Consider the following 27610-nt stretch of genomic DNA (forward strand, 5'->3'; position numbering starts at 1 on the left):
CTGTACCTAAGCCATTCTAACACAGCAAAGATTATCTTTCTTCTCTTTCACAAAGAGGACAAACGTCAACACACCATATTTATACCCTCCAATTCCACCCTCTTAATTATCTCAGCCAATCTGAGACATGACAAAATCAGAAGGAATGTTTAATGCAAAGCCTAGCTCAGGAGACAGTATCATCAGACCTGAAGACACAGGAGATGTCAGTCTGTGCAGCACAGGCTTGCTTGGTTAAGCAGCCCTTTCAAGGCTTGTTATAACCCAGGAAGAGAGAGTCACCTACATGGGATCCCCAGAGCGTATGTGCTTGCAGGCAGTCTGTATGACGGATTCACAGGCCTCATTCAAGGCTCTGTCAATGCGATAATCGGCACCGGGGTCCGTCTCTTGGATCAGTGTTTGGAGCTGGAAGAAAGAAATCATAGAGAAAACTAAACATACATATACACACATGGAGAAGATCCAGGAGCCCCACTGAAACACAGGATAAAGCATCATCTGCTGCCCCATGCTGCAGTCCCTCTGCAGGGATCCTCCTCAAGCCTCCAAACATGAATTTGGGAAGCATTTGCTGGAGGGAGAGGTGGGAACTCAAACGCACTACTCCACCCACTGGTAGTGGGGAAGAGGCAGCCTTCCACACTCTAGGTCATACTCAGCCCCACGTGTTTCACACCAGAGACTAAACAGCCCCAGAGCTCCTTATGTTGCTGTTCTACATGCAAACGTTTGTAGGTGACAAACTGGGAGCAAAAAAAGGAGCTTGCTTAGAATGCAACTGCACACCAATATCAAATGGGCTGCGCTGCGACCACCTTGACACTTACTTAATGATTCTTGTCACCGGTCCTCAGCCCAGCTAAATCAAAAGCACGCTCACAGTTTTATCCTCCATCCTTCAAAGCTTGCACCTAAACACCAGCCTGCATACTTATAGGGGGCACCAGCCCTAGCATCACAAAGCACAGGGGGAGAAAAAGCATCAGAGAACCAGAGAAAATGAAAGCTAGGGCTATTTATCCAGTAGGTAGCTTAATGATCAAGAAGACAGCCTGGGAGGAACACGGCATTTCCTGGGCTGAAGCTAATTATGCCCAGCCTCAGCCTGGGGATGCAGGCAGCTGGGATCACTGTGCCAGGTGTTATACAGAGCAGGATCATGTATGATCACAGGAATTACTCCCTCAAGGATGAATGGGTGAATAAGCCCTCCAAGCTGACATTTGCTTACAGACAGATTAAGCACACTGGTCAGAGCACTACACAGGAAAGCATCTTCCTGCTGCCTCGGTGTTTTTTGGTGCTATCAGGTGTAAGAGGCCTGGGTGCTAAAACATTCATTATGTCAGAGGCCAAGACCTTTCACTCCTTAATCAGGAATGTCAGCCTGAACTCAGCCCTTCTTGGATCTTCCCATGTTTGAATGTCTTCTTCCTACCACACATTACTGACAGTACCTTGTTGATGGGCAGCACTGGTTTTACTCTCTCTTTTTTTAGGGACCCATCCCAGCATCCTCATTCACAGGCACCCTTCTGCATAACCTCCTTGCACAAGAGCTGCTGCAAAGGGCAGGCCACAGAGTCCCCATCCCTGGAGGTGTCCAAGACCTATGGGATGCAGCACTGACAGTCAATGGGCACGGCGGGTTGAGCTGGGGTTGGCCCTGGGGATTGGTCTCTTCCAACCCTAATGATTCTATGAAAGAATTAAATTGCATTATCAGTGCTCCTAATGACACTACCGAAAGCACTGGGACAAGGTTTTCACTCTGCCAATATCTACAGACAGACCCGGGACTGCTTTCTCTTCCTTATGAGATTAAGCAGAAAAAAAGTAAAAGCAGGAAGCTCATTTCAACGCAATAAATCAAAACTAAATCGTATTTTATAAAGTCGGCATTCAATTTGCTCATGTTGTCACTGGCAGAGACCAGAACACACGGCTGAACTTCAGGGGGAGTCACTAACAAGCCCTGCTGCTGCATTAACTGACTGTACAGATACAAGAGCTGTGGTCTAATTTTAAGAGAACTAGGAAAAAAAAACACCATTAGATTTCCACACTGTTTTTCCCCAGAAAATATGGAAACCACCTATCATTTTATGAGAACATATGCAGACTTGCAACATCCTGACCCCGGGTTTTAAGCTACATTTACAGTGAAAATGGACTACAGAGGTTCCATGTACTGCAGGAGGTCAAGGACACGCATCTCCCCAAATTCCTGCATCAGCAGTAGCACTCCTTCAGCAGCTTTGCATCGATGCCACTTTTCCAGGCTCATCTCACATACATCAGCTGAAGGGCCATTAAAAACAGGATTAAGTACTAAAAACATAATATCACATGAAGCAGCACTAATGAGCTAGAACAAGCATTAAATAACTGCTTTCAAACAGGACGCATCTGGGCCAAAATTAAAGTTTAAAAAAGGCAAAAGAATCAACCTCATTTCAAAAAGGTATTTTGGAGAGGAACGATCCTTTGTTTCAGTGGCTGCAGCCACACTGCCATGCAGCAGCACGCTGTGCCTGTCCCTGAACTGCCACGTCCATCACTCAAGCTGAGCAAAATGGCAACAACAGAAGAAGTGGCAGCCTGCATGGAGATGATTCTGGTGCACTTCCAGGGTTAGAGCACGAAAGGAACAGAAAAGAGAAGGGATGCTTTAGAACAAGGATGAGTGGTGATGGCCTTATGTTGCACCAGGGGAGGATCAGGTTGGATATTAGGAACAATTTCTGCTCCCCCAGAGCAGTGATGCAGTGGCACAGCTGCCCAGGGATGGGGGGAGTCACGGTCCCTGGAGGTGTCCCAGAGCTGTGGGGATGTGGCACTGAGGGACATGGGCAGTGGGCACGGTGGGGGTGGGCTGGGGTTGGGCTTGGGGATTTGAGAGCTCTTTTCCAACCTTAGTGATACCATGATCCTAAAACTTAAAAAGCTTCCCTACATCTTACATCCAGGACAAGGAACCAGGACTCAAGAACTGCTGGAGTTCAAATACAAAATCCAGAGCAACGCAACTCAAAATGTATTTTCTGAGGGGCAAAAAAATAAGAAAGCATTACAAGCGTGCTGTGAGACAGCAAGTGATACTTCATCCCATGGCAATTACACAACTGCCTCCAGCACTCAGCGGTGCCCGGCAGAGCTGGATTGCCTGCAGCACAATCTCTGTGGCCATGCAGAACATCAGCAGACAAATCGCTGCCTGCCAGAGCTCTACCAACCCAGCAGCTCAGGATTGCAGAGACAGAAGAGCGTCTCACCGCCTGCTGGCAGTTGGGCCCCACGTTGCCCTTCTCTCCACGCACGACTTTCATCAGGCAGTGCAGAGTGCGGCCCTTGCGGTGCAGCCCGGAGCAGTGGTGCTCAATCTCCCCACGGCAGCTCAGGATGATTTCTGGGCTCAGGGAGAAGTCTTCCATGAGCATGCGTCGGTAGTCCAGCATCTCTCCCTGGCACTCGCTGCTCACCTGCCGACCTAGGACAAGAGGAGACTGTGGTTCAGTGCTAATGTTTCTTGGCCAGGATTCTTGATTTGAGTTTGAAAGAACAGGGACCAAAGCGCAGCACAGAAATCTATCTTTTAAGATGCTTATGTCTGCTATAAGCTCTTCTGTAATCCCATGCAGATGGATTGTTTGGAAGTCAAAAGGAACGCGATGGATTTTGTTCTGTGCCCCTCCAAACTATTCATCCATCTACACCACCCCATGCACTGGAGGTCCTACGCTGCAACGCTGGCTTACAGGCAATATCACACAAGTCCATGGAGCTGTGTGCAATAGAGTGCTCCTCCTAAGCCGTGCTTCAAGTGTGAGTCACGCTGCAGAACCTGTCTGCTGTGAAAGCAGAAGTCAACAACCCCAGAGCGGTCATTCAGGAAAGCTCCTGCCCTACTGCAGGGTAAGGAAGAAAACTCTTCCCAGAGCGGCACACATTTCCACATCAATCAGAACTGACAAGTTATTCCGAGTCACAAATGCACAGATTGCTTGCAGCCTTACAGCAGTTCTTCCCTCTCTGCCAGAGGCACTGCAGCATGCAGACCTGCTGCTGAATCATAAGCCACCAGCTGAACGCCAAGGGGAAAAACAGTTCCTCAGAGCAGATGCAGAGGACACAGCATGCCCACTTGATGCATTATGGCAGTTTCACAGGGAACCTTCAACATGGTCCTGCTGCACAGGGCTCTCTTACACCTGCAGTGGAGTCAGTGGTGTTAAGACTTCCCCAGCTCAATGCTGACCTCAGTGCATAAAAAGAATGTTCTCACACTTAGCTTCATTCCAGATAGCTCCTGCACCTATTACCTAGCTTTTGTTAAGACATTTACTCAAGCTACTGAAGCGGAGAGGAAGAACATAACTTACAAGAGGCATAGGACTGAGAGAACATCTCCATCAAATAAACAAGTTGCCTATTCTGTGTGTTAAACTAGCACTGTTAATGCTTACTACAAAGGAGGAAAAAAGGCTGTTTGGATAACAGTGAATAGAAGGATCTGTAATTACACATCAGCGGTCCAAGTGGGATTTGCTATTTTGCATTTTGAACTCCTTGCCCAAACAACAGTCAATGTCAGAGGTTGTTTCAGCTATTCTAATCTTCAAAACACCACTGACAGACAGAAGCACACAAGGAGGAAAGCTGCCTTTCAAACGAAGTCAGACCGAAGGTTACGTGGAAAAGGTGACCATAAATACGCTCTGGCTCAAATGTCCAACAGAAACTTGAAGTCAGCAGCTGAGCAGGTCGTACCTCTCCAATGAAGCCCACGTACCTCTGTGCACAGCAGACTCCAGGCACATCAGCAGGTAGGAGAGCCTGGCTTCCCGGGAGCGGGGCAGGTTCTCCACGTTGCAGCGGTATTTCTTCAGGTCGCTCTTACAGGACTTGGCCAGCGAGTAGCTGACTTTGTAGTCCTGGGCAATCAGCTTCTGGCGCGTCGTCAGCGCGTCACGGCACTGCAGGAGACACCAGGATGGCAATTAGCTTCCACAAGCTTATGGCAGAGCTGGATCTGCTGTTAGAAGTGTTTTAAACAAAGCCCGAGGTTCTCGAGCTGGACAGTGGTTAAATTTGTCTTTTCCTACAGAAGTGATACAGCTAACAATCCACACTGAGGTCAACAGACCAAAGGTTTCAAAAGCAGATTGCAGAGAACTGCACGTTCATCAGCTTTTGTGGAGGGGGATGGCTGAGCATGACTCATCCTCAGCACCTAAGATGAGTTGCTGACATTTATCCCAGTGCTGGGGCACGCTCACCCCATGCCCTCAAGAAGCAACTCCTCCCCATCACATCTGCAGACAGCGTGTGCTGTGGGTTTGCTCTGCAGCACAGCAATCAGATGGCAGCACTGGTACACACCTGATCCCCGCACTGCCATCCAAGTGGGGTATCCTCAGGGTCTGTGAACTTCTAGCCGTAGAAACTCACAAGGACGTGCTAGGGCCAAACCCATTCCCTTGAGGATCCACTCCAAAAAGGGCCTGTAAAAACACTGTTCTGCTTCCTAACTTTTGTTTCAATTGCATGTATGTTAAATCTGAGAGTAGCAGATAATTTAGACTACCCTGGGCTAATTTCTCAGTTCTCAGACTACTTGAAAAGAAGGAAAGCCACATGTGTAGGGGAGAAAATGGGCAGCAATCTCAGAGGAACAGGAAAAACCCTGCAGCTCTCTTCCCTTTGTTGCATTACTTTTCTTTTTTCTGCCTTTTCTCCCCTTCTTCCCATACCTGCTCCACAACCTAGAAGTCCCACTGTGACATTATCCCATCCTCTCCTCCGTGCTCCATGCCATGCCCAGGGCCTTGGGAGCAGAGAGACTTGAAGCTGTGGATGCACAGAGGTGTGAACTCACAGAACCCCCCATCTCCAAGGCTGGTGCCCTGCAAATTACACCCTCAGCACATCCCTACCAAAGCTGTGGCTTTGTCTGACCTCTCAACATCTTATATTTGAACCTGACAAGGGTCAGGCAGCTTACCAGTCCCTGCAAAAACAGCACTGTCTCTGTACAGCCAAAACCAGGCTGAGCAAAGATAGCAGTCCATTTCAGCGGCGTGTTTGTAGAAAACGAAGTTTTGTTTTGAGCCCTCAGGGATGACTCCCTCAGTTCTGAATTCACTAATTGGAGCTAAGCTTTCATATAGCTAATGCATTTAAAGGAAAGGAAATGAGCCTGATCCCCCCAGGGCCTCAGCACGGTGCTCCTCCAGCACAGCTTCTGGAGAAGGCCTTGCAGACATCCATCTCTGTACCCTTTCAGACAGTTGATATCACCCCATTTAATTCCAACTGCTACAACGATGCTCCTCAAGTGACTGAAGGCATTACCACCTTCCCAAAGCACCTGCATTAATACAGCTGCAAACAAACTCCTTTCAGGGACAGACTTTCAGAACTGCTTTTATTTGCTGTTGAAAAGCACACCCTCATGATTAGCACAAGGAAAATGCCAGCAACAACCACGTGTCCTTCCCATGTAACTTGCTACTTCCTGCTCAAGATTTTTGGTTTCAAGGCTTTAGAAAGCAAAGCACAGACTGTCCTGCGCTGGGACATCTGGACACTGTTTCTGATCTGTACATTGTGATGTACAAGAAGGCCTCGCCAAGAAGGGAGGAAAAAGAAGATCCAGGGAACTCCAGGCCAGGCCAGGCCCTACTGAGGCATGTGGAAAATAAAGATAAGGGGACTGGTGGCAACCAACACGGCTTCACCAAGGGCAAGTCACGCCTGACAAAACTCAGTGGTCTTTGTGATGGAGTTACAGCATCAGTGGATAAAGGAAGAGCAACTGATGTCACCTACGAGGACAGGCTGAGAGAGCTGGGGCTCTTCAGTCTGGAGAAGGAACAAAAGGCTCCAGGGGGACCTGAGAGTGGCCTTGCAGTACCTGGAGGGGCCTCCAGGAAAGCTGGGGAGGGACTTTTTATAAGGGCATGTAGGGAGAGGACAAAGCATAAATGGTTTTAAACTGGAAGAGGGTAGAATTAGACTAGACATTAATAAGAAATTCTTTACTGTGGGGGTGGTGAGGCACTGGAACAGTGAGGCTGTGGATGCCCCCTCCCTGCAAGCACTCAAGGCCAGGCTGGATGGGGCTGTGAGCAACCTGTTCTGCAGGGAGGTGTCCCTGCTTTTAGCAGGGGGGTTGGAAGAGATACCTTAAAGGTCCCTTCCAACCCAAACCATTCTCTGACATATCAAGCTGACACCCAGCATGAGGCCACTCCTACTTGCACCACAGTCACAATGCTACCACCCCAGTACCAAGCCTGCCTCCCCAAATTACCCACTCAAAAGCTTTGATGTATTTAAAACCTTCAACTTTAAAGGCTGTTACTTGGATGCAATTAACTCAAGCTACCAGCACGTAGCTGGAAACACAAGCACATCTGTTAAAGCAGCCAGCTGTCTGACCACGTAAATGATGGATTTTCCTCAGTGCGGCAAAAGAATGAGGCGGTTTGAACTGATGAACAACCCAGTGACTTTCGCATTAAGGATTCCTCTCAGCGAGGCAGATACCCACCTTCTCACTCATTGATTCTTCAAACTTGTGATTAAAGAGGCACTTGTAAACTCGGCCTTCCCCAGCCTGAGTCTGTGAAGCAGAACAGCAACATTTGCCATTAAAGATAAGATGCCTAATGCTTAACAAGCAGGCTAAACTACCCCAGAAGGGATTTCGTTTTCAAACTAGAAATATATTCAAGTTAATACTTCAAACAACAGCAATAGCTTCTGTACCACAGTGTGCATTTTTTAAATCCGGTCACATTCAGCAAGCGGCCCATCAGCAGATAAGAGCCAACACAAACTGAACACGCTTACCTTTGCCTCCTCCTCCCCATCTGAGCAGCTCCTCTCCCTTTCACACCAGCTGATACCCACTCAACCACGTAAGCCAATTCAGCCCATTAACCCACTAGAAATGATACTTTTTTGTTGGGTGACTGAACTCAATTCCACATTTATTGGGAACTGACAGCTACAAAGTGCCGGTTCTCAGTGTTGCAGTCTTGGGCTCCACTCTGCCGTTCCATTCTCCTTCCCAACGTGGTTTTCTATTTCATTTTTAATAGATTACTGCAAGAAGGGAGGCGAGAGGACAACTCACATTCTCACAGAATCGCTCCCTGTCGTCTCGGCAAGCAAAGTAGAGGTGGCGATCCAAGTGGAAATCATCTGAAGAGAGTTCCGCTACGCGAAGGATGGCCTTCTTACACTGATCAGAAACCTGGACACGAGGATCGTTCTCCTCCGCCTCTTTAACCAGCCCTTTTTCCAGGCATGCCACCACCTCTCCTTGGGAGTGGGCGTCCTGTATGGAAATAGAAGAGAGCATTGGTGTCACAGCGCTTGCACAAGGAAGCGGCCCGCGGCTCTGTGAAATGAAGCAACAAAATCACACACAGACAGACTCCACAAGTCCAGTATTCACCACGCTGACACGAGGCACCGGTGAACACCTGCACTATCACACACCTTACACATTACCACCCTGATGGTCACCTTGCTGCTGACCCCTCCGGTGCTCCAGGTTTGTTTTAATGTGCCCTAATGAGATTATCACTACTTAAGTCACGCTGCTTGGAGCGGTTTACCAAAACAGCCAAATTACTTTTCATCCAACATAGCTCTCTTCGCACCATGGCAACGGCAAGCAGGGGCATCACACTAAGAACATACTTGAGCGAGAGAAAAACCCAAGTTTCTCCATGCTGAGACAAGCCTTCACTTTGGGTGGTGATCATTAGCGACGCTAAACAGGCCACAAAGGAACTCTGACCAAATGTAGGCTTCTCTATGCTAATCCCTCTGCAAAGGGAATTAAAATCTTGAACGTGCTCAGCAGCAGATGAAGTCTGAGACAAAGCAGCCCTGTCCCAGCACTGCACCCCCTGTCCCACGAGCCCAACAGGGCCTGGGGCTGCAGCTGGTGACTGCATACAGAGAGCTGGGCTCTGCATGAGGGCCCAGGCAAGGCAGTTCATTGCTGACCAAAGCTCCATTCCTCTTTTGCTATATTCTCTGTGTGCTTCAGAATCCCATTCCTACACCTTCACAGCAGCTCCAACTCCTCTAGAAACAAGAATGATTCTTGAGCTGATCTCTCCAGGCCTCCCTTCAACCAAGCTCTTTAACATAAGCTGGTCTCCATAAACACAACCAGGACCACCCAAAGCCACACAGCTTTCTGTGCTGACACTCCTGGTTCAGTTCTGCCACACCAGGAGAGCAAGCAGGATCTGCCGATCAAAAGTCATAAACAAAACCCAGTTTAAGAGGGCTAAAAGTAGCTTTCTCCTTAAAAAGCAGGAAACCCCCAAACCACACAGCAAACGCCCTGGTGTTTGTTTGCTTTCTCCTCTGAATGGGAACTGGCCAACCTCCATCCCAGCCAGGTGATGGCACCTCTCAAGAAATCTGCTTATTTCTCAGCAGCCACTTTAGGACTGGCCTAACAGGGACCTGCAGAATACTAGTTATAGGGTACATCTGCCACCTTCCTTACAACTGACATTTACTCATAACCACACTGAACACCAACCCTATTCCCCAAAGCTCTGTGGTCGAACAGGGACAGTAATTACAAATGGGGAAAGGGAAATTATGGAAAACAGCCACTGGAAGCTGCTCTGGTAGTGCTGCACTCAGCTGGGAGGTGCAGCAGGCCACTGTGCCCCCTGCTCACCTGCAGCATCCCACAGCCAGCCAGCAGGAAGGAACAAGGCAAGCTGCTTCTGCTGGGAAGGGCAGAGGCTTCCAGCTTTCTTCCAGCGTGGTCAACAGATACTTATTTTTAACCACCTAAAGGAAACCTGATTTGCAGATGCAGGATAGTGAATGCTGTATTTCGGGGACACAATAAACAATGAGCTTACAAACAGGTTTTGGTTTTGGAGATCACCGTGCAGTGCTGGTTACCCTGTACTAGAGCAATTTTAAAACACACCAGACTTACCATGAATAGAGGTACATGCAAATCAACAGGGTCAGCTCTTGAAAGATGCAGTCCTCCCCTTTGTTTCCTGCCTCTGAGCATCTGTGTGCCTTCTTGGAGCACTCTCCAGCCCAGCTGAAACAGCTCAGGAGATGCATTAAACTCACCTGGGTTCATCTTTAGGCAGAGCTGAGCCCTGAGCACTTGTGCTGACTTTTGTCACCACTTGAGATGCAGCTAAAGCAGCTCCTGACTGTTTCTTCAAAAGCACACGAAAGCAGCCGTGCTGCTGCTCAAGGAAAGAACACAGGCAGGACTTAAAAACAAGGTTTGGAGAAGCCTCAGCTTGACTGCTCATTTTAAGGACACAAAGAAGCAACCTGACTGTCAAAGCTTGATTATGGTTAATGCTAAACCTCAGCCCAACTGGACACAGCCCAGCACAGAGCACGGGGAAGGACTGCCAGCTTATGGCAGCTCTGCTGTGAATCCGTAAGGCATAAGAAAAACCCAAGCAGGATCTGTTTGTCACCTCACTGAAGCGTGCTACAGCTGCTCTGGTTTTACAAGGCTTTAATTATTGGCCAATGCATGCTGTAATTGATGCTGCGTCACCTGACAGCGGCAGAGGTCTGCTAAACACACGCAGCAATGGGGGACAGGGAGGGGCAAGGGGGGGCATGGGGGTCGTGGGGGGGAGCATGGTCCTATGCAGGGGGGCTACAGGGCCCTATGAGGGTCGTGTGGGGGGACATGGTGCTACAGGGGGGGCATGGGGCCCTAATGGGGGGATCTTGGGGGAGGTGTCAAGGGGTGGCATGGTCCTATAGGGGGGCACAGGGCCCTATAGGGGTCTTGGGGAGGTAAAGGAGGGGGAGTCAAAGGGGGGCACATGGCCCTATGGGGAGGGCATAGAGCCCTATGGGGTTCATGGGGGGGGCATGATCATATGGGGGGGCACAGGCCCTATAGGGGTCGTGGAGGGGTCTTGGGGTGGTCACGGGGGGTATGATCCCATGGGGGGGCACAGGGCCCTATAGGGGTCTTGGGGGGGTCATGAGGGGGGGTCAAGGGAGGCACAGTCCTATGGGGGGGAATGGTCCTATGGGGGTTACCTTGACACCCGTGGGAGGTGTCGAGGTGGGGCATGGTCTCACAGTGGGGGCAGCATGGTCCTATGTGGGGGGGCTACAGGGTGCCTTGCATCATCTTATGAAAGGACATATTTGGATCCACAGAGGATGCAAGCTACTTCCCAACACTGCACCAAAGCCAACTTCAGCACGGCGCTTTGAGACACTTTAACTCTTCAGACCAAGATTCAAGCTCTGGGCACACGGCTTTAGGCCAAGACAGAGCCTAAAAACCCTCACTTCTTACTATTCCCTTTCTGATCTCCCCACCCCCAATACTGCTCCGGCTCTGCCATCCCTGTTTGCTTTACTATCATTTCCAGAAGCTCCTCCCGACAGACTCCACTCCGCCTGGGATGCCTCATACAACTTGCACTGAAGTCACCCTCATTATGGCTAGTAATCACTTCCATCTGGGACATCCTGGCTAAACCCAAAGCAGCTCCAGCGCAGCAATCCACCACCCATCCATCTGCTACAAATGCACCTATCACTGAGACCAGGAAAGCAGGGAGCCCGTTCTGACGGCAGCTCAAGAAGAAAAGCTCAGTTACAATTACTAATTCCAATTTCAAATTAGATCCCTACTGCATGAAGACAATGCAAGCTTTAAACACCAGGAGACCACAGTCACTATGGAGCACAACAGCCAAGTGGAAAGGTGACTGAAGCTGCCATGAAACACTTCTCCCCCTCTAACTGGAGGAAAAGAAACACAGAATAGATGCGTTACAAAACTTAATGCTTTCAAAGGACACATCCACATCTTTCTGCTGTACGCAGATTGAGACTTCCAAGCTGCTCTTTATTGCTCTTGCAGCAGAGAAAGCCAACGAGGAACGTGGAAAAGAAAGCTCAGAAAGCACTGCATCAGGACCAACAAAACCAGCAGGAAGAGAATTCAATTAGGAAGTAAAAATAGAGCTAAAACAAAGAAAGAAGCATGGGAAAGGCAAACTCTTAGCTGGCAGGAGGCAATGCAATTCCCCAATACCTACAGGCACCGTTTACTGGTAAAGAAGGCAGTTTATCCCCGTTACCACGATGGAGCTAACAGCACAGCAGCCTGCTGAGGGCGCAGCAGTGCTCCTCTCCATAAAAAACAGATGCATCTGTGCCCCATCTCCTCCTCAGGTGCCCAGCCCCTATTTATCACATTCACAGCTCTGCTCAGCCACACAAAAGGCCAATGATTATTTCTCTACAGGCAACTCTCAGAAGCTGCAGCGTGGAAGCAAAACCTGAACCAGCATCTGATGGGAGCAAATGAGATGAGATTTCTCCAAAGCAGAAATGGGATGGAACAGAACATCAACAAAAGAAACACTTGCATAGCCATTTATAGCTGTTCCCAGAGCAGTGAGAAAGACTTCAATTGCTCTGAGTGCCAAAGATGACAGCGTAACAAAAGAAATTATATGACAGGCTGCTGTGCTTTCACAAACCAAGGCATAACATTCTGGGTTGGGTACCAAGAAAGTGAGGAACACGCATAGAAGTGTCCCCCCACCAGCTGCCTTGTGCCCTTATGGCCACCCAGGAGCTGGCTCTGCTTCGGGCAGAGAGAACAGTGCAACCTGTCAGCACCCTGAGGGCTGGGATCAGACAAGGGACAGCAGTCCCCATGGGGCTGCCAAGTTACACACACAGGAGCCCAGCAGCTTCCTGCACTTTTAATGTGCAATCTGGCATGCTCAGAAAACACATCAAGATTCTCTTCCTCAGTCAGATTCCCCCAGCCATGGCTATTTAAATTGGAATTGATTTTAATTTGGTGGTGCCATGGCTAACAGGCAGAGCTGGCAGCCAGGGCTCCTGTATGACATTCCTCATTCCACACAGTGTGTTAAAAGCAGCATCCCATTTCATGAGACCCTTCAGCCCAGGATGAGAAGAGAGAACCAGTTACCCAGCTGCTACCAGGCTGAACCCACAGTGCCTGCAAGCTCCCCCTGCTTCTAGGGCTGCCTTCTTCTTGAAAACAGGTACTGAACTTTGTGCTTCCTGCTGCTGGAATACAGCAGGACTTCAGTTAATACTCTATGGACACAAAGCACACATCTCAGCCAAAAAGACTTCTTCCAGCTAAGCATCCAATTGTCTTCTTCTTCTTGGTGTTTATTCTTCTCTTTTAAAGAGAAAAGCTTATTACTGTAACATCTTTTTACATCCTCATGAATAGCTCACAGGGTAATTTTATCCCCAAAGGCAGAAACTTACCATAAAATGAGGCACTCCCTCATGCAGCACTACACAACTTGCTGCCTGCATTACTAATGTAGGGAGGGAGAGACAGCACAGTGGTGATAAACTCACACCTGATGACCACAAACTGCTCTCTGCATCAACCTCCACTGCAGTTCTGTATGACAAGAACCAGCACAGTGTTACAGGCAGTACAAGTTACCCAGGGTCACGCTGTAGCAAGGACCATTCTCTTTTTGGGGGGGACAGAGGAAAGAGACAGAGCGAGCCAGTAACAAGGCTGATCACTTCTATCAGATACCTTCTCCCCAGGCCGAATGCTGCCACATTTCAGGAGGTTGATGTCAGCCTTGCAGTCGTCCATGAAGCCACAGATCAGCCGGTAATCACTGAAGATAATGGCTGTCATCTTTGTGATGTACTGATGGCACTGGTACTCCGTGATGTTGCCTCTGTGGTCCACCAAACATGACACCAAGAAGCCTTTGCCGACTGGTTCATCTGCACACTCCTTGATCTGATAAAATAAAAACACAGAATTGAAATACAGTGGCTGAAGCATGTGCAGAAAGCAAAGGCAGTGACCTTGAGGGCTGGAAGCCCTCTTGCTCCACAGCCATGTTTCATAATAACCACGCTGAATCCCTGCAATCAAGCGCATTTGTTTGAAAAATTACAGTTTGACAACCTTTATTTAGAAAACAGAGACTATTACAGCATCACTAAATCATACTTGGACCCATGTGAACCACTCGGCCCCTCGCACAACACAGCATTCTGGCTGGAAGCAAGAGTGACCCAAAAATCAACACAATATTTATGGAAGTGTTTATAACTCGCTGGAAGCTGCAAATATCACTGCAGTGGAAAACTCTCACCAAACTGGCTTTTAATCAGGCTCACCAGCATTCTTTATGCTGATCTTCACTGCAGGCAGAGAGCAAGCAAGCCTGCCTCCAGAGCTGCATCTTTGGTTTGGGAGCCACGAGCCAAACCAGTGCACAGCCCTGGCTCATATTATTGCTTTATTAAGCAACAAATAAAGGAAGGAAGCAATAAATAAAGCAATAACATGGAGGAATCGCTGCTCAGCCACACAACAAGAACACACCTACCTGTCAATGGAAGCAGAATGGGCTAACACTGTGCTAGCAGTATAAGCCAACTGTATGCGTTGGGCTTCTGTGGAAAAACCACTAAAACCAGTGCAATTGCTATGCACCTGCCCAGTATCGGATAACAAGAGACCATGCAGGATTACTGCTATTTACCCGGCTCGTTTTTAAGTGAAAACCACTCACCAAATGGTGAAAGAGCAGCAATTCATGCTGCTCACCACAACTTCAGCGCAACGCTGGCGGGGACGCATTTAGCACCGCTCAAGTTCTGTGCTTTCCCTGCTGCTTTTAGACATCACGTCCCAGATTTAGAGGGCATCATTTACAACAACGCCAGATTGTCACTGTACAGAAGTGGTAATTACACAGACTGTTAAAAGAGCATTTACAGGAACGCCTTGGTAAAAATCCTGCAGCAGCTACGTGACGTAAAACGGGGTGGGAGGGGAAAAATATCCTTCCACGACTGCAAGAAATGGAATTCAATAGCTTTGGCAGTGTTTGCTTTTGGGAGCTACCAAACTCAAGCAATGCAAGCCTTTAAGACAAGCTGCTTTCCTTCCACTCTTCACCTCCCAGCCTTCTTTTACCAGCCACGTTCCTCGATCCCTCCTTACACTGTGTGATGCTTTCCCACAAGCACTATTCTTTCCCAGCTCAGCTCATGCTAAGAGAAGGAGCAGAACCTTAACAGCCTGCAAAGAAACAGCAATCAAGCATCCTTCACTCACACCACTACCTCCCCAGGTTTTGGGGCCAGGCTCCTCCTGTCAGTCTCTGTTCCTCAGATCTTTGTGTGCTTCTCTTTTACTAACAGAACTTTGTTAAGAAAGGGGGATGATGCAGGTGAGTACAAAAGGAGACATGGGGAACCACTGCTTAGCTGCTCAGCACTGAGGCATTCCTGCATCACCAAAAGTCCGTCCTACAGAAAACAGACATACAAACCAGGGTTGCAGGCAATCTGCTATTCGTGCAGCTGGCTTCAGGAAAACCTATGTTAAAGGCCACAAAGGAGCCACTATCTCGAGCAAACTGAATGTTTAAGAATGAGTTTTGGCAGAGGGCAGGCTGTAACTCTCACTGCAGAGGAGCGTGCAGCTGCAGGGGTTACCCGAAACATTGCTGGCACTGTTCTCCAACATAAGGAGATGAGAAATTCTCAGTGCCACGACAGCAGTGTGCAGTGCTTACCTCTGCGATGGTGGACTTGCAGACTTCTCTGGCCACGGACTCGAACTTGGGATCTGTAGTCAGGTTCAGCTTGTAGTTCCACAGAAGCTAGAGAGAGCATTTGTAGAAAGAAGGCTTGAGAGCTGCCCATGGAGGAACTGGTGCTTTGCTTCAGGAAATAATCAGACATCAACATTCCAGATCGCTATCATCATCCTTCTACAGCACAACAATCAATGCAAAGTCTCCTTGACAACAACTTTGTCTCCTCATTTCTGCAGCACATTTCTTATCCTGAACAAATTCAGACTGCCAGAAATCTTTCTGTAAGGTCACGGGCTGACTCACTGGAAGGAAATACAGCTAATGAAGACATCCACGCAACCAAAAGGGAAAAAACAACGAGAGCTGCGAGATGCTACCTGCTGCCTATTTAGCTATGTTTTCAGTCCCCCACACCTCCGTGCTGTGGTTCATCTGCCTGACACAAACCACTTAACAAAGTCCTCAACGCGAGCAGATTTGATGCTCAGCACTTAACTAAAGCCTTGCAAAAAAGGGAAGGAGACTGCATCCAGGCCCTGACTCACTGCCCTCTACGAAGGGCTGCACTCAGACAACTTCTGTGGATGCGAACGCCCTTCAGACCGACAGGTTCTCTTTTGCTGAGCAGACTCATCCATCAGAAACAGGGCTGCCAAACACCACAGTCAGGGTGGCAGGAGCCAGAGATGAGCTCATGCAGGAGCCCGGATGCATTGGGTCACCTTGCAGGAATCAATCTGGGGCAAGTTATGCTCTGCAGACAGGTCCATGCCTCGGCTTTCCTCCTGAGGCACCACAAAGTGAAAATAAAGGGTAAGAAAGCAAAACCTCGGCAAATTAACAGCCAGAGATGCTGCCCGAGAGGAGCGCTATCAGCTCATCTGTTTTCCTCCAGGAATTTATCTTGTGTTTAAACAGATTGAACAGCTTTAAGAATTCATTCCTAATGCTCTGCCTTCGCAGCGGAAGCCAAACGAATATCAAAACACTCGAGTTTTGTCAAACTTCTATTCTGAAATCTCAGTTGTAAGCCAAGAGTTGAGAAAACAGGGAAATGTGTTCAGACAGAAGGAGAGCAGCTCTGCACCAGCCCTGAGACGGCGGAAGCACACACAGAGCTAAAAACGTTCCACTTTCACACCTCCTAGCAAGGCTCTGTCGTGGTGAAATGCTAAATAAAGAGATCCCAGTGTATGTTGGAGGGGCCTAAGTTGTAAACAAGCAAGTTGAATAAACAAAGAGAATTAGCGGGGAAATCGTCCCTGCAAAGAGCATCTCCCAGCCAGGATCGGGAGGACAAGAATGAGGTGTAAGAGCATAAGAATGCACTTGCAAACCTCAGAGGGCCTTGGCATCAGATCTCTCCAAGGAAACTGTCCCACAGAAGGCAGAAGAGAGGTTACATTTGTGGCTTAAAACACAGATTTTGAACCTCAGCAACATTTTCCCAGGAGAGAGGATCAGCAGCTGTAAAACCAAACTTACAAACTCTGCTGGAAATGCCCAGTCGGACAGCATTGCCAGGGTTGGTTTTGGCATATACCACTACTAAACCAAATCATGGCTTCCGAAGAAGGCTCTGCCTTCTTATTTTAGCCCCCAATGTAGAGTTAGCTTGACAGCCTGAAACCTGGCTAACAGTTTGCTCAGTTAAACACAGCACTGAGAGGAAATCTGTTCCCAAAGTAGCCAAGCAGTTCAAGCTGCTTCGAAATATCACACCCCCATGGCATTCTGCAAGCAAGTCAAAGAATTTAGCAGGTGCGAAAGCAACACAGAAGTTTAAATTCAGCACTGCTCACATCTCTCCAGAAGGAGCTCAGCATATTGCTCCAAGTAATGCACAGGAACAGGAGCCACCCCCCAAGTGCGAGCTAGGAAAGATATCTGCTGCGTTCCTCGGATACAGGAGCTTATAGTGCTCCCTTCTGAAGTTTTCACTAAGAACAGACTGGCTGCTCTTGGTTACAGAAGTCGTGTTGTGCTCTTCCTCCACAGCCCAGCAACTCAAGTGCATCCTAATTAACGCTTCCTGCAAACTCCACCTAAAGTACTTGAGGCTGAAAGGGATGGGAGCTGCAAAGGGCGCAGTGGGAGGCAGAAGGAAACAAAGCAATACTTACGTGGTTGCAGTCTGAAGAGATTTCGTTGTCTGGCTGAAAGGAGACAAGAAAAAAAGAAGCGTCAGTTCACGAATGTATTGAACACACAGAAGAACACAATGATAGAAATGAACACGCTCGTCTTGCTTTCATTGTGAAAAAAAATGACAGAACAGAAGTGTTAAAAAGCTGCACAGTAAGGTGATGGCATCCAAGCATCCCAAAGGCTCCAGGTGCTCTATGGTGGAAGTGGCACAAGGGCAGCACTGAGGTAGATGCCACAAAACCATGGATGGGCACGTCTGCATCCGGCCCAACTGCCCCAGCCAATAAAGCCAAACAGCACCCGTGGGAAATGGCAGGCTGACATCCACTGTGACTGAAGGGATTTACAGCAGCTCCGTCACAAAGGCACTGAGCAGCAAGCAACCCTGACTCAGCAGCTCTGAGCCCAGCCACCCAGAGGCAGGGCGCCCGCACCACCAGCACCACCAGGTCTGTGGGAAAAAGGAAGCACGAGAAAGGCTTCCAAGTCCATAATTACAGCCATCACCGACCAATGCACTGCTGTTCTGAATAGCAGGAAGTGGCAGGAATTACCTTACCACAGAGTTCCAAACACAGAACCCACCTGAAGGCTCGCAGCCACTCCTTACAGCTTGAGCAGACTGCCACCTCTCCGAAGCAATCATCAGTTTGAAAATTAACCTTTAAAAAGCTTGGTATCCTAACAAACGTCCCTTCAGCATCCTCAGACCACAGCGATGGCTCTCACAACTGAAACACCGGGACAAAACCCAGGCTGCACCACGTGGAAGCAGCAGCTCTAGCTTTCTGCACCCACCTCAACCACTCCGCAAGAGGGAAGCTTCAGGCTGCAGCCAACTCCAGAAGCAGACAAACACCCTCCATGGATGCTGCTGCTTCTTTGCAGCATTATGTGAATTAGCACTGTATTTACCCCATAGAGGAGGGGTATATCCAATAGCAGACCGGCAGCAGAACTAGAAGGGCTGGAGAGCACTCCCCAAAGCATCCCACTTACTCGGGCATCCTGCAATCTCATTAGCTTTGCTTTACTTTCATCAAAGATTAACACTCAGTGTGCTTTTTATGGAGAGATGAGCCCAAGCCGATAACAGACTGGTTTGCACCAGCTTGGGAAGTTCAGGCAAGCTTTTCTGGAACGACAGGACATTCGAATGCTGTGCATGAAAATGCGAGGCTGAGAAATGGAGCCTTGCTCTGAGAAAGGCCATGAAGTTGCATGGGAAATAAGGCGGCTTTGGCACTGCATATATTCACAGTTCAGCAGCTAAGCTTGCAGAAGTGAGGGATGCAGCCACCAATGCTTGATACAGAAAAAGATGACCCCTGACCAGCTCAGCTGCTCCTCACCTCCCACCATGTGAGTGCACGAGGGGCAGTGCCAACTGCTTCTCCCCACCAAAAAGGAGCAAAAAGGGAGAGAAAAAGTATTTCTATCTTTTGCATCCCATTCACTGAGGGGCTGAGTTTTTGAGGAAGGGGAAGAGCAACCTCTGCAACAGCGGTGCCTTTCTGAGCAGGCTGCACCCACCCACTTCACCCCAAAAAGCAGTTTCAGAGCAACACACTTCTGTAGGAAGCATGAAGAAAATGGAAAACTGAGTCTTGAACTAGCACCAGGAAAAGCTGAGGAGCAAGAAGAGCTGCTCTGTGCCACTGCCAGGCTGCAGACCTGATAAAAAAAGTGGCCAAGAGGCATGGGGCAGTGGGAGCACCTGGCACCGCATGATATTCGGGTGCCAGGAACAGAGGACACTGTGCCAACTGTGGGACTGAGAGCTCCTCCTACATCCATCCCCAAGGATCAAGACCAAGGATCTAAACCCTATTCACACCACGGGATTTTGGTGAGCAAGGTAAGAATCCCAGCAGGCTACCAAGGATGAAGGCTCTCACCCCCCAGTCTGTCTGGACAGCCAAGGCTGCCCCTTCCCTGGTGCAGAATCCAGCACTGCTCTTGTGAAATCCACGTGGTTGGTGATTACCCAGCTCTCTGGTTTGCTTGGATCTCTCTGCAAAGCCTCTCCACCCTTAGCAGAGTCAACAGCTCCTTCCAATTGAGCATCACCAGTGATGGACAGCTATCAGCTGTGGGCAGCCTTCAGGCACTGGGGACAACCTGGGACTGGCCCAAGCAAGAGCCAACAAGAACTAAGCATGCAGCAAAGCAATAAAAGAAAATGGTGATTTGCTTGCTATTGGTGCACTCTGCCTAAGCTCTTGTACAAAGATCAGAAGGTCCATTAGGAAACGATGCCAATTAGAGCAGCCACGTCCCCACGACTGCAGGCAGGTCAGGCCAGGCTGGGGGCCCAGCTCAGCGTGCTGCCACGTGCACGCCTATAACAAAGCACAGAGCTTGTGTCTGCAGCACTAGGCAGGGTTGAATTTCTTCACTCTGACCTCAAACAAACAAACATTTATCACCATCACCCGCAGAGATATGGCAGATAACCCAGGAGCTGCTAAACAAGGAGGCTATCAGGCTGCTAAGGGAAAACGACTCGGGAGCCACGTCCTTCACACAGCTAACAGCAGTACCTTTGTCCCAGCAGCGCAAGGCTACAAGGAGGCAATTCAGAGCTCAGGTGTCAGGCAGCCAGCCTTGCACTGCCACAGCAAGAACCAGGGGGCAAGAACCAGCTCAGCAAGCCCAGGCAGCTCCTGCAGGCCTTCCCTCCCCACAGCCAGCTCAGGATGGTCCACAGCACTTCGTGGAGCATGGGCAGACACAGGCAGGAATCCTTCTGGGATGAGAGAAATCTGCCCATCCTCAAAGCTGCTGGAATATCTCGCAGCATAAGGCTGCAGCAAGCCAAGTTCGCGCATCCTGCACTCCTGCAAGCATCACGTGGGATTAAAAAAGTTAAATTGGTGATAAAACAGATGAGAAGACTTTGTGATTTACTTACATGCTTAGTAAACATACAAGCACAGCCCTTCTTTGCAGTGACAGAAAATGCTCCGGTCTGGTTTCACATGCGCTGCAAGTGACCGCAGATCACAGTGCAGCTGAAGGGCATACACCAGTTTTGACAGCCCAACACCCCTGCAGGTTCTTTGCAGCCAGCTGGGTGCCAGCAGCCCTCTCTCCTGCAGCTCCTCCTGCTTCCGTCCCTGCATGGGGGGCCCCCAGGCCCTGAAGCTCTCTTTGCAGTCGCCTTCCTCATTTCAACACCAGCCCCGTGCATCAGAGGCTGTTCTAACGCTCAGCACCATCAAAGCAAACTCATCCCAGATGTCTGCTTTTGCTCTTGCTGGCTGCTCCTCTCCATTATTCTGGAGGTTTTCCAGCCTGCCCTGATGCGCTGCAGAGCACGACGAGCCCCAACGTTATTTGTTTGCCACAGCAGTGGCAGCACTCCTCAAAGCACCTTTCTGAGCAAGTGCTGCTTCCTCATCCCTGCTCCCACAGATAACAGAATGCCGTGCTGCAAAGCAAAGCAATGCAGCTCCAGCTGCAGCCAGCTCCGTCACCCAGCTGCAGCGCTCCGCCAGGCTGCCCTGCACAGAGCTCTGCTCAGCACCAACAGAACAATGCTCCTAGCAGCCAATATTCATATTTGTTATTCAGCGTGGGCCCATTACTCCTATTCTCCATGCTCTGAGCCATACTTTCTTCCCACAGGAGTGCTCTCCTCCCTTCCTTCAGTGGGGCACAGCTGTCCCATCCCACAGGGGCCCCATCCCCAAGAACTGTGCCCACTGCCCAGGGCAGCAGCAGCAGCACCGCTCTCAGCCCTATGACTTAAATCCACACGTTCCACCCCGAACCAAAATAAGCCGGCACTCAAGCAGGTGGGAGGCAGACTCAGCTAATTTTAACTCCTGCCAGCTCTTCTACTCAGAGGCAATAGAAACCAAATACCTCAAAGCAGCTCAACCACAAACCACAGGAAGAGCAGCGTTACTCTGAAGCCTTCCCTCCCCCCGGCCGCCACAAGAGCCCCGCTCTCACCCAATGCTCTAAGGCTGAAGACAAAGCAAATCTTCAATCACAGAACCGTTCAGGTTGGAAGAGAGCTCAGACCCCCCAGCCCACCCCACCATGCCCACTGACCACCTCCCTGAGAGCCCCTTCTGTGCTTTAATTAAATCTCTGCTCGCACCAGAAGCAGCCTGATGAACGGCAAAGTAATTCGGCAGATAATGTCTTGCTGTTTTTAAGTGTTATTAAAAAGACAGAAACATTAAGATGCAAGCATTTAAATAATTACAGAGCAGATCTGTTTAGTCAAGAAAAATACCCAGCTTAGCTATTGCTAAGGCTAAAATTAGCTGCAAAATAATACAGCCAGACTAGAAAACTCCAGAAAAATTACTGCTGTGCTCAAGCAAGACTGAAATTATTCCAATCCAGGCTTTGAGCTTACTTATATCTGCCTGGGATACTGATCTCCCCAACGCTTGGTCCTCCTTGTCATTAAGGCTACCAAGAAATTAATGAAGAGATCAGAAAGCCAAGGTGAAGCCAGCTGACCCCACCGTCCTTAGGCACCCCGTACAGCACAGAGATTGGAATCCTTCCTCCTGGAGATGGATGCAATGCAGCACGGCCAGCACACTTAGCTGTTCTGCATGCAAGCAGATGGCGAGTGTGCAGCAAACCCAAGGTGTCAGCAGCTGCACTTTGGATGGCAGGAGCTGATGAGCTCGGGTCTTCTGCAGCCTTAACCATTCTAGGAGAAATACAGCACTGCTTCACTTCCACCTGCCCAAAGGTGGAGCACTCCACCCCAAAAAAGCAAGAAACACTGCATTAAATAAACACTCAGAGCATAGCAAACTAATGGTGCTGGGATAAATGGCGGCTTGGTTTTCAGCCCAACAGGAGGAAGGAGGTGAAAACAGCAAAGGCAGCTGCCTCCACGCTGCATCCTCTGCTATGCACTAACCATGCTCAGCACTTGGGCTTCAGGAGCACTTGTGCACGCAGGATGGAAGCTTCTCATGAGGAACTGCATTTCACACGGTACGAGTTACCCAGCAAGGTTTATTGGAGCCATCTGCACCAATAAGGAAATGAGTCAGCAGCCGCCAGCAGCCCTGATTCATCACCCAGAGCTCGTGCTATTTAGGAACCTGCATACAGCATGCAGGGCAGAGGCAACGACAAGCCGTTCTATGGGATGTAAAACACAACCCAATTTACATGCATTTGTTTTTGCTTTGCTCAGGCACCGTTTCTGCAGCAGCACAGGCGCTGTGCAGCAGAACTCCAGCCTGGATGAATCATAATGTTGTCTTTATGCTGCTGGAAGAAAAGCAAATTCTGTTTATTTTAACCCCAGATAAAATCACTTGGAGTTTCTCCAGTGAAACTCAATGTGAATAAGTCCTCAGAGACACCGAGGAGGCAAGGTTTCCATGGGACTGGTAACAAGCTAGCAAATGAGAACCCCATTTGCCTTCAGACCTGGCAAACAAAAGCCCTGTTACAGCACCAAACTGAGCGCCTTTGCTCAATTTGTCCCTTACAAAAGCCTGCACACAGTGTTATGGAAGCGCTGCACCTCCCTATGAGGGCTGTGCGCTCCCAGGAAGCTGATTCCCAGCAGGTCAGCATCTCACAGGGTGGTGAGGCACTGGAACAGGCTGCCCAAGGAGGCTGTGGATGCCCCGTCCCTGCAGGCATTCAAGGCCAGGCTGGATGTGGCTCTGGGCAGCCTGGGCTGCTGGTTGGTGACCTGCACACAGCAGGGGGTTGGAGCTGGATGAGCGCTGTGCTCCTTTGCAACCCAGGCCATGCTGTGATCTGCCCCACACAGTGTGCCCTGCGTCTCCCAGAGCTCCTCTCCAAAGAGCAGCGGGGCTTTCAGCCTGAGCTCTTCCTCTCAATGCCTACACAGAGCCATTCAGCCACGCATTCTGCCTGGAAATCCTGGATGCGATGGCAATTCAGAGGATTTAAAACGATGCTGCGGTAAGCAGCCAGATCAGCTTCCCTCAGGCCAAGAGAAGAAATTATAGCTGGCCAGCTTTACACAGATGAGCAAGTTTGAAAAAAATAAAGACGTATTTGATGCTGGATGTTAAAAGAGAGCTCAAGGAGCTTTCTGGAAAGCAGCGTTAGTAGAAAGATGTCTTACCGGTACGCGGCCAGCCAGACACCTGCACACAAATCCTTCCAATTACTGTTTCCATAACTCCTACTTAAAAAGCTATGAATAAAGACAAGCTGCAATTAAAGAGACTGAGCACACCTCCGGTTTCTCCGCTAATAGCTGTGGAGTGGAAATAACGGGGGAGGAAGGGGCAGGGGAGGAAAAGGAAAACCCAGCTGCTGCCATGCTGCTCAGCCACAGCACCACCGCTGTGCCACTGCCACCATCAGAACACTAGGGTTCAACCAGCAGTCCCAGTGCTTTGAGTCGGCCTCTTCCTCCCACTTGTGCTCAATTTTGTTGTTAGCCAGCCAGAAGGCTGGGATGGCAGCCCCAAATCCTGCCTGAGTTACACAGGGCAGGATGGAAGGACCGGAATGTAACTAGAGATAGGATGGAGAGGTGATAGACTCAAGTTGTGCCGGAGGAGGTTTAAGTTGGAAATTAGGACCAATTTCTGCTTCGGAAGAGCAGTAAGGCAGTGGCACAGCTACCCAGGGAGGGGTGGACTCACCATGCCTGGAGATGTCCCAGAGCCCTGGGGATGTGGCACTGAGGGATGTGCTGGGGGATCCAAGAGGGCTCCTCCAACCTTAAGGATCCACATGAGCACATGAGCAACACTGCACCTTCTCCCTGATCTTTCCTTCACAACTACAAGAGAGCTTCAGAGTAGAAATACACAGTGGGTAGCAGCTCTCATTTGACAGAAAACACCACGCTCCAGTCAATGGTGGTGATGTGCTGCACTGCTGACCTGTTTGAAGTTACACATGAAAGCAATGTTCTCCTACCATCTCAAGGCCAGCTGGGCTGGAGAAATAAACATTAAATTACAAACTCCAGCCTCTACAGGCATGGAAATCCACAGCAGGGAACACCTGGTTTTCAGGAACACTGCCGTGATGCTGATGGCAATACCCAGGCAGTCCTCACTGCAGAACCTGGTAGCATTTTGTCCCACCCACGAGGCAGAATAAAGATGTTTTCCTTAGAAGACAGCACTTGAAACAGTACGAAGGGATGTGTTAAAAGTCCTGAAGCAGACCAAAGTTCCCTCCAACCACCTCACTCCCTGCTTTCCCCTCACCATGCTGACTCTGATCCGCTCTCATTGGTATAAAGCCCTCACGCAGACACATTTTTTTGCCCACTGTGAACATTCAAGCCCTTTGCATGCAGATTAACCAGACGATAAGAAATAAAAGATGCTGACACAGCACCAACTTCTGCCACAAGGTAAGATCTGAAAGCATCGGGCACAGGTTAACCCTGCCAAAAAAAAAAAAAAACAAATGATGACTTTGGTCTCCTGCGATCCCCTTGCCTGGCTTTGGTCTTCGTAGCAGGATGAGAGGATACCAGGTGCCAGCCTCCATACAGGAGAGCACAGCAGCTTAGGAACTCACCCACCGATTAGCCAACCGTTCATGCAGGTGTTCCTAAGGTCACCAATCGAGAGCAGAGCAGAGGCTGGGAACACCACTGTCCCAGGACCGCTGAAGGCGAGATAAAACGTGCAACAGAGGCATGAGATGCTTTAAACGTGTGCAGAAAGAAATCAGATATTCCCAAATAAAGCTCTACAAGGTAGGAGCATCCCCAGCAAGTGTGCATGTGGCACAACATGCAACCCGTCCCTCCGCTGCAGGGCACGTGCACTCTCTTTAGTGAAGTCAGCAGAGCATACACTGAAAGTCATCACCTACAGCTCCTCTGGCATTAACTGGGTAAGAGCCCAATCGTGGCACAACAGGAGTTGCAGGCATCCAAAAAATGAAAGCAGATGGAGAGAAGCAACTCACGAGCTTTATTCCCCAACATCAGGCATTCAGATGCAATCCTCGGGGTTCCCCCCACCCACGTTTAATGGAAAGTGCTCCTCCACAGGTTTCCATCCACTTTAGAAGGTGGTAAGGAAGAGATGCTGCTTTGTGTAGTGAGTTCTGCACAGCTCACAGGGAGTCCCAGCACAGGGCATGGCAATGCCTTCCATCCCCACTGCCTTGGGAACAAGAAGCAAGGACAGAAAAGCCTTAAAGCAAGCTAAGGACTGCCAGCTTTAGACAGTTTTCACTTTATCACACACGGACCAAGCGTTCCAAAAGCAGCATTTTCAGGCTCCCTGAAGCCTGCAAAATTGAATTTAGTAAATTCAGGTTTACATTTGTAGCTATACCAGAGCACTTAATGCGCTAACCTGAGGCAACCAGATTAATACGGATATTTTTATAATGGATAAATCTAGGAAATTATCAAACAAGCCTTGACGTTGAAGTCAAGAAGAGATGATGCTGTGGAGTAACCCTGAACCACTCCTACACAAGGAAATATCTTTTTAGCTCATCCTTTTCCCAAAACGGACCCTAAAACAATCAGCTCCAGCACAAACCCCTTGGAGGAGCCACAGAAGAGAAGCGGTAGAGCTATGCTGCAGAGAATCCCCCCAGAAACAACCCCGAACCCACATCACCACCCTTCCTGCTTCTCAATAACTGTCATGGAGAGGTTCTGCTTATTTGCTGCTTTCTGCTGATATGCAGTTGCTCACAGCAGCCTCAACAGCTGCCAGCAGGGGCAAGGGATGGTGCAGGGCAAATGGAGAGTGGTCAAGCTGAGCTACTGCAGACCCACATCCTGCACATCAACCCCAGCACTCAGGGATAGGCCAGAAGCCAGCAGAAAAATGTGTATTCTTTTCTCTGCAGGACGAGCGGGATCATCCAGGCAAATGTCCATGTCCTGGGAACCTCAGAGACCAAGGAAGGGCACAAACCTGTGGGGAAGCCACGCTCACATGCTGACTCTGCTGAGTTGTTTCTAATAGGTGACAGTTCTGCTGTGCCAGAGCTGCAGCCATTTCTGCATGCAAACTGGGTGAGAAGAGGCAGAGAGCTGCAGATCGGTACCTGTAACCCTACCATGCTGCATGCATCTTCCCGTGCTAGATGCACTGTGCTTCTCAAAACAAAAAAAGCTGATTTGGCCCTTGTCAGTTATACTGGTTATTATGTTAGTGCCCACAACTTGCAAACAAAGCTCTCTGCAGGCGAGCACCACGTTGCTACAGACATGCAGCAACCCCAGGAGAGCTCTGACACCAAACCCACCCAGATGCACTGCTGCTCCGACCCAGCTCCCAGGCTTGTTATCACAAGCATTAGCGCTGCAGCTTCCCACGGGTTCACACGTTTGCAAGTAATAATTTCAGGCAAAGCAGGCTCCTGCCATTGGAACGTGCAAAGCTGCTTCTCAGAGTGCACACACTGCTACCCGCTGTCAGCCCTGCATCCTCAAGTGGGCATCTTCAAACAAGTGACAGCCCTCAGAAACCTGAGCGCTTCCACTCATCCTCACAGCGCACACCTGCAAAGAAAGCAGCCATCCAACAATATAGTCTTCCCTCATGCTTTTCAGTGAACCGGCCTTGACTGATTCCAATTGCTAGAGTCACACAAAGATCGCTTGCTGGATGCAGAGCTCTGAGGTACATAAATAAAACTTGCTCCTGCAAACCCAGACTTGCTGCAGCTTGCTCGTAGGGAATGGGGCAGTGGGTGTGAGGTGGTTTCCCTGCCCAAAGGCATCCAACACCAGCTCCGTTCCTCTGCTCAGCTCTGCAGCTCACCACAACCATTGGGACCCACTCCAGAACTGGGGGAGCAACTCTCCAACGCAGTGCAGGTCACTGGAACAGCACATTTCTCTA

General features: G+C 49.5%; 1 protein-coding gene across 1 annotated transcript in view; it reads right to left on the bottom strand.

The window, feature by feature from the left end:
• The window catches only part of GLG1 (golgi glycoprotein 1), a 59840-nt gene that overhangs the window by 18377 nt on the left and 13853 nt on the right, over positions 1-27610 (bottom strand). Inside the window, exons 2-9 of the mRNA XM_042886023.1 lie at positions 17771-17803; positions 15624-15710; positions 13613-13828; positions 8147-8350; positions 7559-7630; positions 4796-4979; positions 3279-3493; positions 287-408 (exon numbers count right to left, since the gene is read on the bottom strand). Of these exons, the coding sequence (XP_042741957.1) occupies positions 287-408; positions 3279-3493; positions 4796-4979; positions 7559-7630; positions 8147-8350; positions 13613-13828; positions 15624-15710; positions 17771-17803 (1133 nt within the window). The remainder of the gene's footprint in view (positions 1-286; positions 409-3278; positions 3494-4795; positions 4980-7558; positions 7631-8146; positions 8351-13612; positions 13829-15623; positions 15711-17770; positions 17804-27610) is intronic.

This window comes from Lagopus leucura, unplaced genomic scaffold (assembly GCF_019238085.1).
Source record: "Lagopus leucura isolate 7727_CA_CO unplaced genomic scaffold, USGS_WTPT01 Super-Scaffold_100054, whole genome shotgun sequence".
In the NCBI taxonomy this organism is placed as follows: Eukaryota; Metazoa; Chordata; class Aves; order Galliformes; family Phasianidae; genus Lagopus; species Lagopus leucura.